Source organism: Scyliorhinus torazame, chromosome 8 (genome assembly GCF_047496885.1).
Source record: "Scyliorhinus torazame isolate Kashiwa2021f chromosome 8, sScyTor2.1, whole genome shotgun sequence".
NCBI classification, from domain to species: domain Eukaryota; kingdom Metazoa; phylum Chordata; class Chondrichthyes; order Carcharhiniformes; family Scyliorhinidae; genus Scyliorhinus; species Scyliorhinus torazame.
Genome location: NC_092714.1, coordinates 62,455,057 through 62,470,478, shown reverse-complemented (window position 1 = coordinate 62,470,478; position 15,422 = coordinate 62,455,057). Strand labels below are relative to the sequence as shown.

The window sequence follows — 15,422 nt, the reverse complement described above, 5'->3', positions numbered from 1 at the left end:
TGGCCCGCGATCGGGGCCCACCGATCCGCGGGCGGGCCTGTGCCGTGGGGGCACTCTTTTCCTTCCGCCTCCGCCACGGTCTCCACCATGGCGTAGGCAGAAGAGACTCCCTCCACTGCGCATGCGCGGGAAACTGGCAGCGGCCGCTGACGCTCCCGCGCATGCGCCGCCCCCAGATGTCATTTCCGTGCCAGCTGACGGGGCAACAAAGGCCGTTTCCGCCAGCTGGCGGGGCGGAAATTCCTCCGGTGTCGGCCTAGCCCCTCAATGTTGGGGCTCGCCCCCCAAAGATGCGGAGCATTCCGCACCTTTGGGGCGGTGTGATGCTTGTCTGATTGGCGCCGTTTTGGGCGCCAGTCGGCGGACATCGCGCCGTTTCCGGAGAATTTCGCCCCAGGTCTGGGAATTGAATATCCAAGGGCACTCAGTATTTCGGAAAGATAGACTGAAAGGAAAAGAAGGTGGCGTAGCTTTGTTGGTGAAGAAAGGGGTCAGTGTTATAATGAGAAATAATGTAAGCACTGGAGATCACGACCTAGAATCAGTCTGGGTAGAAATAAGAAATAGCAAAAGGAAGATGTCCCTGGAAGGAGTAATCTATAAGTCTCCAAACAGTCGTTCAGCAGTGGGGCACAGAATAAAGCAGGAAATACTGGAGGCTTGTAGGAAAAGTATGACAATAATCATGGATGATTTTAATATGCACAGAGACTGGATTAATGAAATTGGCAAGGGGAGCCTTGAGAGAGAGTTCATTGAATGTATTAGAGATTGTTTCTTGGAACAATATGTGTGGAACCAACCAGGGAGCAGGCTACTCTGGATCTGGTATTTTTTTTTAATGTTTACAGCATGGAAACAGGCCCTTCAGCCCAGCTTGTCCATGCCACCCAGTTTCTATCACTAAGCTAGTCCCACTTGCCCACATTTGGCCCATATCCCTTTAAACCCACCCTGCCCACATTTGGCCCATATCCCTTTAAACCCACCCTGCCCATGTAACTGTCGAACTGATTTTTAAAGGAAAAAATTGTACCCGCCTCTACCACTGCCTCTGGCAGCTCATTCAAGATGCTCACCACCCTTTGTGTGAAAAAATGTCCCCTCTGGTCTCTTATGTGTCTCTCCCCTCTCGCCTAAACCTATGCTCTCTTGTTCTAGGCTCCTCTACCTTTGGGAAAAGATGTTAAATATCTACCTCATCTATGCTCATTATTTTACAGACCTCTATAAGATCACCCCAAAGCCTCCTACACTCCAGGTATTGTGTAATGAGGTGGGATTAATTGATCACCTCATAGTTAAGGACCCTCTAAGGAATAGTGAACATAGTATGATAGAATTCAAAATTCAGGGCTGGGGTTTGTAATTGGGTGGGGGTGTTGTTTATCTTGTTTCGTTCCCTTTGGTACCTGGTGGTTAAAATTGTTAAAATTATAAATGCCTTAATAAAATATTTTCTAAAAAATAAGAATTCAAAATTCAGTTTTGGGGATGAGCAAGTGGAATTCTACACTAGCGTTTTGGAATTAAACAAAGGTAATTACATAGACATGAGGACAGATTTGGCCCAAGCAGAGTGGGCAGGACAATTAGAAGGTAGGGCAGCTGATGAGCAGTGGCACTTATTTAAGGAAATACTCAATTCCCCACAACTAAAATATATTCCAGAGAGGAAGAAAGGCGGTAAGAGGGGAAAAAAAAAACATCCACCGCTAAGCAAGGAGGTTAAGGACCATACAAAAACAAAGGTATACCATTTTCAAAGGCCAGTGGCAGGCTGGAAGATTGGGAAACCTTCAAACATAAACAAAGGGTTTCTAAAAAAAAGTAATAAAAAGTGCTAAGGTGAATTCTGAAAGAAAGCTAGCGCAACAGTTTCTATAAGTATATAAAAAGAAAGCGAGTCGCTAAAGTGAAGAATGTTGGTCCCTTCGAAGATGAACTCGGAGAGTGGGTAATCAGAAATGGCGGAGATACTAAATCAATATTTTGCCTCAGTCTTCACGGTGGAGGACGTTAGTACCATCCCTATAGGAACAGGTAATTCAGAGGTAATAGAAAGGGTGGAACTTAGACCAATCAACATCAATAGGGAAACGGTACTCAACCAACTATAATAATAATAATCTTTATTGTCACAAGTAGGCTTCCATTAACACTACAATGAAGTTACTGTGAAAAGCTCCTAGTCAGCACGTTCCGGAGACTGTTCGGGAACACGGAGGGAGAAATCAGAACGTCCAAATTGCCTAACAGCATGTCTTTCGGGATCTGTGGGAGGAAACCGGAGCACCCGGAGGAAGCACACGCAGACACAGGAAGAACATGCAGACTCTGCACAGACAATCCAAGCCGGGAATCGAACCTGGGACCCTGGCGCTGTGAAACAACAGTGCTAACCACTGTGCTACCATGCCTCCCATATAGTCCATTTCTGCCACTTCCCTTCCTTGAATTCTCTCCATTTCTGGTGATAGGCTGACCACTAATATTCATTCCAAACTCACCGACTCTCACAGCTACCTTGACTACAGCTCTTCGCACCTCTCTCCCTGTAAGGACTCCATCCCATTCTCCCAGTTTATCCACCTCCATCACATCTGTTCCGATGATGCCACCTTCAAAAACAGTGCTTCAGACCTGTCTGCCTTAGTCCTCAACCGAGGATTCCCCTCACTGTAGTTGACAGGACACTCAACCGTGTCGGGCCCGTTGTCGTGCACCTCTGGCTTTACCCCTTCATCTCCTTCCAGAATCATTTTTTCTCATAAATGTAGAGTACCCAATTCACTTTTTCCAATTAAGGGGCAATTTAGCATGGCCAATCCACCTACTCTGCACATCTTTGGGTTGTGGGGGTGAAACCCATGCAAACATGGGGAGAATGTGCAAACTCCACACGGACAGTGACCCAGAGTCGGGATCGAACCTAAGACCTCAGCGCCATGAGGCAGCAGTGCTAATCACTGCACCATGTTGCCCTCCTTCCAGAAACATGACAGGGTTCCTCTTGTCCTCACTTTTCACTCCACCAGCTTCCACATTCAAAGGATTATCCTCTGCCATTTCCGTCAACTCCAGCATGATGCCACCACTAAACACATCCTCCCCTCATCTCGTCAGCATTCTGCAGGGATCACTCCTTTTGTAATATCTTTGTCCACTTCCCATCACTCCCAACCCTTCATCCCCTTCCTACTGCACCTTCTCATGCAATCGCAGAAGGTGCAACACCTGTCCCTTTACCTTCTCCCTCCTCATTGTTCAAGGGCCCAAACACTCCTTTCAGGTGATGCAACATTTCACTTGCACCTCCTTCAATTTGGTCTACTGTATTCGCTGCTTCCAGTATGGTCCCCTCAAACACAGACTGGGTGACAGCTTTGTGGAACATCTTCGCTCCTTCTGCAAGCGTGACTCCAATCTTTCTGTTGTTTGCCACTTCAACTCAGCATCTTGCTCTCATGCCCACATGTCCATCCTTGGCCTACTACAATGCTCCAGTGTTGCGCAATACAAACTGGAAGAATAATACCTCATCTGAATAGGCACATTACAGTCTTCTGGACACAACAGTGAGTTCAACAACTTTAGGCTGTGAATTTTCCCCTCCATCTTGACCCGTTTTTTTTTGTTTCCATGGTTTACCCCAGTACAACGCCACTCCTCCCTCACATGGCCATCTGTCTCTCGATTTTCAAATTTGCTTCCACTGAGCACTGACCATTGTTCTGCTATTAACACATTCTGCGGTCTTACCTTTATGCCACTATTTGCACTCGTCAGTCCCTAATGGTACCAGGAACACCTGTCTTATGTCCATGACATCTATCAATATCTCCTTAGCTCCAACTGATCTCTGACCTTCCACTCCACCCCACCCCCTTCTCCAGCTATATCATTAATTACATTTCTATCCCTCTTCAGTTCTGTGGGTCAAACGGACTTGAAGGATTAACTCAGTGTCTCTCTCCACAGATGCTGCCACGAGCTGCTGAGTTTATCCAGCATTTTGCTTTTATTTGGAGAGGTATTGGTGAAGATGGCAGATTTAAACGGAGCGGGACAGAGAGGAGGGGAGTCTTGGCTTAGTGAGCAAGGAGATAAGTTGAATGGATGGTCTCCTGGCACATTGTTGGTGTGGTTTGACGGGGCAAGGGAGAGATATTGAAGGACACTGTTCATTTTGTTAAACTTATTTAAAACCATTCCAAGATATTGGCGCAATCCTCCTGAACCATGACAAAGTGCTCCCGTCAGCAGGAAAACTGGAGTGCTTCCAGCTGGCAGTAGGAACACTAGAGGGGAGAGATTCACACATACAAACGAGCTATCACTCTGCCCACATGAATCTTGCCAGATTCACAATTGCCTAGACGAAAGATTCACTGGGTCGGGAATCATCTTGTTAGCCTGACAAGCTGGAGCAGCTTTTAAACACTCAGCTCACCACAGACTGGCATTCTAGCCAAGATGGCTGCAAGAAAGCACCAATGTTCTTGGATGATGAAATGGAAAGAATGTTGGATGCAGTTGAGGGGGGATATCCCATTCCCCAGGGTGGGTCTCAGATATTAGTCATCTGTCATGAACCAAGCTGGGGATGAGGTGGCAGAGGCACCAAGTGTTGGCAACATGATCAGGAGGACCAGCATGCAATGCAGAAAGATGCATGACCTTCTTTGAACTGCTAGGGCAAGTAACCGCCTGTGTGCCCCGGAACCACTCTCACCCCTAACCCCTTGTAACCCTCTAAAGCACCATTTTTAAAATGACTCCCGGCTACAGTAGACAGAGCATCATGGGCGGCTGGTAAATCAGGCTTCTAGCCCGTTAATCACATTTAAAAGAGTGCTTATAGTGCTTTGCATGTTCTCACTGGCGTGGGGTAGGAATCCAGTTATAGTTGGCAGGGCAGGCGCAGAGACCTGCGATGGGCCAGATGCCCGGCCCGAATCGCAATTTAGGGCTGACGCGCTATTCTGTGGCCAATTGAGAATCCTGCTTCTAGCAGGCAGAGCCGGAGAATCCTGGCCATTAATTGCATACTGACTTTAGTTTTATTTATTTGCTGATTTCCCACAGGAGGTAGCATACTTATTTAGACCAGGGAATAAGCTCTTAAGAAACAGGAGTAGGCTATTCAGCCTATCGAGTCTGCTCCACCATTCAATATTTTTCATGGCTGATCTGGTTGTGGTCTTAAATCCACTTTCCTGCCGGCTTCACATAAACTTGACTCCCTTGCAATTTAAATTAGATCTCAACAATCATCATCCTTTAGGCGATTCCCAGGTCACCGTATCTATTCTTGGTCTCTCTTTCTAGCTGTAATTGTGATCTGCTTGTATGACTTGGGAATCATAGAGCTACCTCTTTCTGGTACACTCTAATCTCCTAAGAATTGTTCAGTGATTTAGTACAGCTCAAATCAGTCAAGTAGGCTTCATTCATTGTTTTCCATCAGTTTCTGTCAAAACAGATTTCAGAAAAGCAGTTAACCAATTTTTCCATATGGAGTTGCATCTAGTGCATTATAGATAGTAAAATACAAATTACTTTGCTGTAATTTATCTAGTTACTGTTCCTGGTTTAATAAATTTAACTTTAGGAACCATTGTTTTGCAGCTGTTTTTTTCTCATTCCTCTGAGAATACCAAGTTCAACAAAAATATGCTGCTGTAAGAACAAAGCTGTCATTTCATGCATCGGTTAACAAATTGCTCTTTCAACCGTTAAATGTGGACATGATTAAAATCATGATCCCTGGCGGTCACAAATAAGGATGTGGGGGGTGGAGGAGAAACATTGGAAGTATCAGATTAACTTTGTTGCATTCCTTCAGAAGAGCATTTAAAACTATATGGGGTTGTTGCTTTGTCTTGCTATCCGACCTAATGCTGGGAGCTAAAATGGAATAAGTTTCATTCCTCAGCATGTACACACAAAAACATTCTGTAGTGTTTAGCTATTCAGACCTCCAATTACCTTACATTGCTTCAATTGAAGATCTTTTGCTAACCATATAATCCCAAGTGAGCATTGATTGTCAACAAACTCATTTACAGAACTATAGAATGTGTATTACCAAATAATATTTAATAAATAATTTTCTTACAATGGAGCTTTACAAAAACAAGCATCCAGTTTTAATTTCCTTTTTTGTAAATTACAAATCCAAAATCATACTCAAGCTCAATTCTTCACCCTGTGCATTCAAATCAATTTCTAGAGGCATTATAAACATATTTACAATAAACATTTATACCTGGTTTTACAAGAGAAATTTTAGAAAGTGTATGTAGTCAACAACAAAACTGTACATCACAGTTTATATAACTACAGCATATAGACGTTATAAGGACTCAACGTTAACTCAGGTTTCTCTCTCCACAGGTGCTGCCAGACAGAGATATCCAGTGTTTTCGGTTTTCATTACCTGAATATTACTTCTGTACTCAAGCAATCATTGCAAGCTGTAACGGAGTTCTAGAAGCATCACTTATCCAATATAAAACACTAAAAACAGAGCTTTCACGGACACAAGAGGCCAAATGGCCTCCTTGTGCGATGTAACCAATCTAACAATTCTATGGTAAAACTTTTCTGTCCACCATACTAGTCAGAGGGATAGGTGGTGTTTTATAGCAACTGGATGTGGTCTGGGGAAATAAAATATTTTAAAAGAATGTTGTAAGAACCAGTGTTGCCCTTCAATAGTACCTTACCGGTAACACAACTCGAGTGGTGAATGTGATGGTATCCATGGTCCACTATCAGGCATGAATGGAAGTACTGTAATTGGGTAAAAAAGTAAAGCCACCATAGTCCCAGATGACCATAGGCTGTTTTCCCGTTCCCCCGTGCTGTCGGCCTCACTTTGCATCACTAAACCAGCTGTCCAGCCAACTGAGCTAATTGGGCAAAACAGCCGAGGATATACAAATCCAAGGGTAAATCGAAGTTCATTAGGTCTGTTTTTGCCTTTTGTTTCGGAAACTTTCAGAATACAAAATAAAGGCAACAGATGCTGACCTACAGGCCATCCAAAATACTGGTAATTCGCAAACATAATTTAGAGGCACTGCTCCTCAAGAAGAACAATTAATACAGATGATGCTGTGCTCTATTTCTAAGAAGCTGGTTAGCTGATTGAATGATTGTCTATTGCCCAAGGCGAGATCCAAAAACTATATCTGTGCTCATGTTTACATACATACTGTTGAATCCACTACTTTAAAAAGCTTTGGGTGCTTATTAGAGATCTCTAATAAATGTTTACCCCCTTTCTCAGCCTACAGACACCTGAGTAACATGTATTTTGAGTGTCACAAGTCCCTGGGAATTATGACTGACGAGGTCTCGAGATAATTCTAGATAGATACAGTTAACAAGCTCAGGCAGAGCTTGCAAATGCACATTAATTTTTGCAAATGAAATTTAAGGCAGTTACACATGAAAGGAATTGGAACATTTACTGGGCAAAGGTTTGTGTTCATCTTCAGATTTACATAACAGCTAAAACATTCGCAGCTCAATCTTATTAGACTAATTTGAATTCAACTTTTATACTGTAAATCATTTCATATTGCTGTTAATTTTGTCGTCAAAATGTTCACACCAATTAAATATACATTATTTCATGAACAAAGTGTAATTTACAGATTGAAGAGGACATTCTTGAACCATATCTTTTTGAAAAATATAACCAAGAATTCTGATAATGCAAAGATAGAAAATGTTTCAAATATGCTCATGCTGTTCAATTTTTACTTTCTTTTAAAAAAAGCAAAAGTAGCAAACAGTTCCCAAAAGAAATTCTCTAAAATATTTAATTCTGCAGTCCACATGTGATGTTGAGAGTTGTGCCTTTTGCCACCATACTGCACAAAACATTGACATTTTGCTTAATCATAATGAAGAATCTTCAATGTGCCTGATGCTCCAAATCGCTTTCGGTCAGCAAAACCAGGAAGCTGAAAACATACATTTAAAAAAAAAAAGCAAATTACAATTGCAGGATTTTCCCATATCATGTACTCTGAACTCAGTTCCCAGACCTAATCAAAACTTGACGGACTCTGACGATCATGAAGATGTGCTGGGATTGCAAATGGAAACATTCCATGACGCAGGGGCTTTTGCTTCCTGCAATCATATACTTTGGAACAGAAAAAGTTCCTTCTTTGTGACTTTGGGGCTAATAATTTAGTGCTGCAATGAGCTGAGCTTGCCCGATAAGTCAAGATACATTGGTCAAGCCAGAAGCAGCAGCAGGTTGGGAATTAGAGTGCTGGGAAAGGCTGACTGAGTATTAGCAGTTTCGCCTCCTGGGGGAGGAGCAGGAAGGTGGAGAGTACCAAAGCAATACAGGGAAGACCAAAAGTTAGACTTGCATTTATAGAGCACCTTAAGTGATTAAGACATCCGTCACATAACAGTGAAGTCAATGTTAGAATGTAAGAAACAAAGCTGTTAATCTGTGCACAGCAAGCTTCCATAATATCCAGAATTTTGTTTTAATGATTATGTTCAAGATAAATATGTTGGCTAGGACACCAGACTGAAGTACCCCGTTCTTGGGATTTGTAGCCATATCCAGCCAGACAGACAATCTCCGAGAGTTACAAGGTCCCCACGTGAAATAAGTTGAGTAATATCAATCCAATTTCCAGTGATGATGTGGAGATGGCGGCGTTGGACTGGGGTGGGCACAGTAAGAAGCTTTACAACACCAGGTTAAAGTCCAACAGGTTTGTTTGGAGTCACTAGCTTTCGAAGCACAGCTCCTTCCTCAGGTTTCCAGTGGGCAGAAACAAAACCATTTCGTCAATTTCAAACAATTAAATTACAAAATAGCTGAGAAAGCAAACGGAGAAATTTAACTGAGAAGAATAGTCAGAACGTGAATTTGCATTACACCTCATCTTTGTCAGGAAGCTTGAGAGTTCTTCACATCTAAATAATTAGTAGAGAAGTATTGTTATGTTGCAAAGACAGCTGTCAAGATTCCATCAACAACAAATCAGAAGCATGGTTAATGTATTTTGGTTGGATTAAAAGTTGATGGCCAGCATATCTCTAGAATTGATTTTCTTTAAAGAGTACCAAATCAAGTTGAAATTACCATATTGGGTATGTTGGACTTGCCAAAGCTGCATACAGGGTTGGAGGCTGATGTTCTCGTCTTCGTCTCAATAACAGCTTGTAGGCTGATACTAATAAGATGGAAGTCAGCTTCTCCATCCAGTGCAGCTTGGAGATCATATGGAATTTTTCTGTCTCGAATATGTTAATAACACCATGAAGGGCTCACCTGATGGGTTCTACCGGAGATGACGGCAATTCACTTTATACTTTAAAGAGTTGATTACCATTAGCTGTTAAAGGAATGGGGTGGGAGGGGTGTTGCTATTGTTACTGTTAGTGTAATAATAATAATCACTTATTGTCACAAGTAGGCTTCAATGAAGTTACTGTGAAAAGCCCCTAGTCACCACATTCCGGCACCTGTTCTGGGAGGCCGGTACCAGAATTGAACCTACGCTGCAGGCATTGTTCTGCATTAGAGGCCAATAATTTTTTTTTTTTTTTTTTTTTTAAACTGAATAAAAATATATTTTTAAAAAAGGGTGCCACATTGTATTTTAATTAACCTGAACAGGCAGACCTGAACTTGTGCCTTATCCAAAAGGTACCTCCAACAATGCAACTTTTATTGAGTTCTGCAATGAACTGAGTTTGTGTGTTCAGATCCTGGTATGTGCCTTCAACCAACAATCCTCTGGCACGCAGGCAAATATGCTACTTGGGTGAGCCAAATCAAGGAATGTGATCAAGGAGAGATTGTTCTTCTGAAGCTGAGGTACATTGCTGAAGCTCTGCTGTGAAAAATCATGCTGAACAAAGATTGATTTGATCCTGAGGGGTAGGTGTTCATTGTTTTTCAAATTCATGTATTTCAATTGCTAGAATTACTCACTCACCTGAAACATTAGATGGGGGAGAAACAAAGCAAATAGAGTCTAGTTTGGGAGAAAACAAATTTCAAGATTTACAAACCTGATTACCATCACGTGAAAAATATCTTCTTTCTATTACCTGGAAATACAAAGCAGAACAATTATTATTATACATCCATGATAGTGATAGAACAATACATACGATGTGTGTGATGTACTGCAACCACATGAGAACAAAGGAGGTGCAGCATCATTTGACAACGTTTCAGAAATTGTTTGTAGCATGTAATTAAGTTATTCACGAGCTGTATAAACACTCACCCTCTCCCTGGAAGAAATATATTTTACATTGTAGCAAGATGATAAGATTGAACACAGTAAGCGATTTGGTGCAACAAAAGCCTCCAAATTTCTACTTTTTCATTTTAACAAAAGCAATTGGAACAGAGAGCGTTTCGAAGAAGACATGAACTATAACAATTCACTTGCTGTAATGATCAATATCCAGAATTCAAACATGTATAGGCTTCCAATTTTTCCATAATGAAAAAAATCTGTATGTCTTTTAAAAATCAATGTTTCTCTGACAGTAACATAGGTATTAGCTCCTTGCTGCAGATCCATTCAAAATCTGACAATCTAAATACCAGGACCCACTGTACAGTTTTACATTTCAATATTAACAAACCTAGCCATCAGGAGTAACTTTCCATCATCCACCCCAAAACAAATTAAAGTTCAAACAAAAGCACTTGCGATGGATTCAGCTGGCAATTTTGCCAACTCCACTCATCACAGGTTTTGGAATTCTTAATTTCTGCAGACAAAAAAAAACTCTTTCTGAAATGCTGTTAAAAGGTGGAAGAAGCAAGAGTTGCCACTAGGTGGCACTCGTTGATGGCAGCTAGATCTTTGTCATCCACTATTTTAGTGTGCAGAGCTCTTAAAATATTCTATTTTAAAAAAAACATTACCAACAGAGTAGGTCCAGAGAAGAGTCTGGTTCAGCCTCAGATAGTTGCCTGGGGAAGGGCTAGATTTGGTGCTAAGGAGTGGAGTCTGTAGCAGGGCTAGATTTGGTGCTAAGGAGTGGAGTCTGTAGCAGGGACCAAAGACAATGGTCCTGAATGCAGTTATACAATATTCCACACATCATTATTAAAAAAAACTAAAAAGTTAAGTTCCCATCATGTTACTTCGGTAATTGAGATTCTCAAGACAGACTTCCCAAGAGCAATGTATGGTTTCATTAGAATGCCTGGCAAACTAAGGGGATCGGCTCAAGGGTTCACCAGGCGGTGGCAACCGTTCGTCGAATACCTCACAGAAAGATAGAGGGAATGGAAAAGAAGAAGGCAGCAGCAGCAGCCCGGGGGGGGGGGGGGGGGGGGGGGGGGGAGGAACCAGAAGGAGTCTCAGGGTTATTAATATATATGTATAATATGTATAGGTCGTTGCTATAAATAATTGTATATTGGACTGTTAAATCATATTTTTGGAGAGTGTTTATCTGAGACAAGGCAGTTGCCATTTAGTTTTAGTTATATATTATTTATTCTTTGTTTATAAAACAGGTCATTGTTATCTATACTGTTATATTATTGTGTAAAGGATACACAATGTACTGCGATGGTTGACCAAAAATTTTCAATAAAATATTTTTAAAAAAAAGAATGCCTGGCAAATGGTAACTGCTCATTGAGAATTTCTAATCATTGATCATTCCTGTGATAGAAGGAAAATATAAGATTAATTACAGCAATAACTTAAAAAACATACTTTATCAAAGAAACGGCTCAATTTCACAGCATTGGAAGATCCTGCAGCTAAATATCGTGGATTGGTACAATCCTAAGGGAAACAGTAGAAAAAGGGATCAATAAAGAACAAACCAATAGTAATTATTTAAACAAAATACTGCAGAAAATCTGAAATGTAACAAATGCTAGAAATACTCAATGTGTCTGGAAGGATCTGTGGAGAAAGATAGGGTTACTGTTTCAGGTCAGTGACTGGCCATCAGATTTACACGGACCTAAAAAAAAAAAAACTTTCTCCATAGAGACTGGCAATAATTATTCAACTTTATGTAAACTGGGTCATCATATTCCCAATTTGAAAATGCTGTATTTCTTTAGGATCACTTAGAGGATTATAGTTATTTGCTATTTATGAAACAAAATACTACTGCATTTATAATATATTAATTCAACAGACATACATATCCATCTTTATGTAAAATGGCTGATGTCCAAGGCTGTCCTGATGCACACCATGATGTGATACACAGTAATGCTGATCACGAATGACACAAGCAGTTTGTTGGAGGCTCTGAAGTTGGCCTCAGGGGCTGGGAGTTGAGAAGGAGTAGAAATGAAACAGGGGCCAGGATTTTCCAGCCCTTCCCACTGGCAGGATCTTCTGGTCCCACCAAAAACGGCTCCCTGCAGCAGGTTCCCTGGCAGCGCGGCTGGTGTACATCGCAAATGGCCACCAACTATAGTAGGGCTGGAAAATCTAGCCAGTGGCCAATGGCGGTTCGCCGCCGGCGCTGGAAACCCGCCGCGGGGAGGCCAAACGCCTCGAGTACAAAACATTATTCAGTGACCACCCTGCTGGGAAATAGGCAGATGTGGATATGGATAGTCTTGACTGAAAAATATGGATTAAAACAGGATATTACATTGAAATGCTTTTTAAATCTATTTATGACAGTTACATTTTAAACTCGAGATATCTTCCAAGTAAAGAAATTAAAATCAACCCACGATCTTCACAATAAATCATTAGACCACTACTGAAAGCCAAACCATTGTAACCTTCCTGGACCCAAGGTCACAGATTTAATTTGGCCCAGTCCATCTATTATAATTACACTGATTTAATTATACATAGTTTACGCAGAGGATGGTGAGTGCTTGGAACACGTTGCCAGGAGGTTGTGGAAGCAGATACATTAACGGCATTCAAAAGGAATTTTGACAAACACATGGGCAGGATGGGAGGGACAAGGAAGTGCTGAGGGTTTTGCAAAGGTTGGTATCATGACCGGTACAGGATTGGGGGGCCGAAAGGTCTGTTCCTGTGCTGTATTGTTCTTTATAGAATCACTGAATGCAAACTGATACAGTAAAATAATTTTCTATATCTATCCTCACTCCTATAAGTTATGCTCAAGTAGAAGTAAATTTTGTTTTTATAAATCTGAATTATTGGTATAAAAAGCCCGTACCAGGTTAATCTCCTCAGCATTGAAATCCTCTGCCAAGAATGCAGTCCTTGTCAAAACCTCATTCCTTTTAGTTTCATGAATTTGGTCCAGCTTAGTACCAATGACCAATAATGGAATTGGGTTATCTGCAAACTGTTCACGATCGTAGTCCCTTTGGGGAAAAAAAGATTGACTTCTACGTAGGTCATGTAAACTTGCAACTGCATCAATTCAGCTTTTATTTCTTGTAGAATAGGAATTAAGAAACAAGTCAGGGATTGCATTCAGCTCTTCCTGCATCCACGCTAGCTCAAATCTGCTTTTGTTCACGTTGCATTTTCTCGATCACATCACTGCATTTCCCATTTTAACTCATTCATTAGTTACACACCCCTTCTTCCAACACTTCCCACCACTGGCTGCAGGGGTGCTTATTGCTACCCTGCTTAAATTTCCCCCTTCAACAGTAATCATCCTAAAAACATGTTTACCCCCCCCCTCCACTCATTAGTATTCTCCTTCCCAATGGATGGCTTACATTTCAATCCTCATACCCCCGCTAATCAGAATTCACTTCTGCTACCATTTGTCCTGATCACCCCTTGCAATGACCGGTGGGTGGCATGGTCGCACAGGGGTTAGCATTGTTGCTTCACAGCACCAAGGTCCCAGGTTCGATTGCCGCTTGAGTCACTGTCTGTGCGGAGTCTGTACGTTCGCCCTGTGTCTGCATGAGATTTCTCCAGGTACTCCAGTTTCCTCCCACAAGTCCCGAAAGATGTGCTGTTAGGTCATTTGGACATTCTGAATTCTCCCTCAGTGTACCTGAACAGGTGCTGGAATGTGGCGACTAGGGGATTTTTTTGCAGTAACTTCATTGCGGTGTTAATGTAAGCCTACTTGTGACAATAATAAAGATTATTTACCAGGTGAGGGATGCATCCACTGAATGTTACCCTCTACAATGTCCCTCTCTCCACTCCTTCCTTCTATTCCCATCTCTCTCCTTTCCCCACCTCCACTCCATTCTGTTTCCCTCTTCCCATCCCTTAGACTGTTCGTTTTCCCTTGAAACTGAAAAATTCTATTTGATCATCACTACTCACATGCAGCACTACAGGAGATCAGCCCAGTCATTTATAGGTATTTCCAATGAATTTTTAAAATCAAATTTTAGTTGAATGTAATACAGTAGATACTTAATTTAAGATATCAAAATGAATATTCCAGTAGGTGTATTGCTATTGCTTGAAAAATGCAACAAAATTATAATGAAAGTACAACTTACCCATTCGTCACGATGACTCCAGTAGGAGAGGAATCCTTATTTAAAGCTTCTAACGACCACCGATACAGATTCTGGGATGACTTTTTGTTCGTACAGTCATGTACTAATATTACACCTTTTAAGAACAAATAATAGGTAAACAGAAAAGATCATATTTATAAAAATAAAACCTTTTGACTGCTCCTGTCATGCAGCTATAATGTTGTTGGGCTAAGCACCCAAAGGGATGAGACTTTGCAATAGAAAGTCCAATGTAGATCGCACTGATATTGCAGCAGAAAGAAAAAAAAAAAAAAAAACTTACTCCCTAAAGCCTGTCGGTCCACCACCTACAAGGTACAAGTCAGGAGTGGGATGGAATACTCTTCATTGCAAGGGGTGAGGAGAGCCAGTGATCAGGACAAATGGAATTCTGATAAGCGGGGTATGAGGATTGAGATGTGGAAGCCATCCATTTGGGGAAGGAGAATACTAATACCATTCCTGGATGAGTGCAATTCCAACAATATTCAAGAAGCTCAACACCATCCAGGACAAAGCAGTCAGCTTGATCGGCATCCCAGTGACCATCTTAAATATTCACTCACTCCACTACTGGTGAGCAATGGCAGCAGTGTGTGCCATATACAAGCTACATTGCAGCAACCTGGCAATTGGTATCTTTCAAAACCGTGACCTCTACCAAGGTGCATGGGAATACCACCCCCCGCCAGACACCATCCCAATTTGGAACCATGTCACTGTTCCAAAACCCGAGAGAGGGCTAATACCTGGAACCCCTTTCCTAACAACATTGTAGCTACACCTACACCACATGGACTACAGAGGTTCAAGGTAGAGGTTCACCACCACCGTCTCAATGAACAATTAGGAATGGGCAACAAATGCTGTTCCTGCCAACAAAGAATATTTTTTAAAAAATACAAATTAGGTGTTAATTTTCAGCTAGCACCAGCTT

The 15,422-nt window shown here is 41.7% G+C and overlaps 1 protein-coding gene across 1 annotated transcript in view; it reads right to left on the bottom strand.

The window, feature by feature from the left end:
• Nucleotides 1-6,081: 6,081 nt before the first annotated feature.
• rabl3 (RAB, member of RAS oncogene family-like 3) overlaps nucleotides 6,082-15,422 on the bottom strand; it is a 37,029-nt gene continuing 27,688 nt past the window's right edge. Inside the window, exons 4-8 of the mRNA XM_072513716.1 lie at nucleotides 14,465-14,579; nucleotides 13,198-13,348; nucleotides 11,745-11,816; nucleotides 10,066-10,104; nucleotides 6,082-7,979 (exon numbers count right to left, since the gene is read on the bottom strand). Of these exons, the coding sequence (XP_072369817.1) occupies nucleotides 7,911-7,979; nucleotides 10,066-10,104; nucleotides 11,745-11,816; nucleotides 13,198-13,348; nucleotides 14,465-14,579 (446 nt within the window). The 3' untranslated portion in view covers nucleotides 6,082-7,910. The remainder of the gene's footprint in view (nucleotides 7,980-10,065; nucleotides 10,105-11,744; nucleotides 11,817-13,197; nucleotides 13,349-14,464; nucleotides 14,580-15,422) is intronic.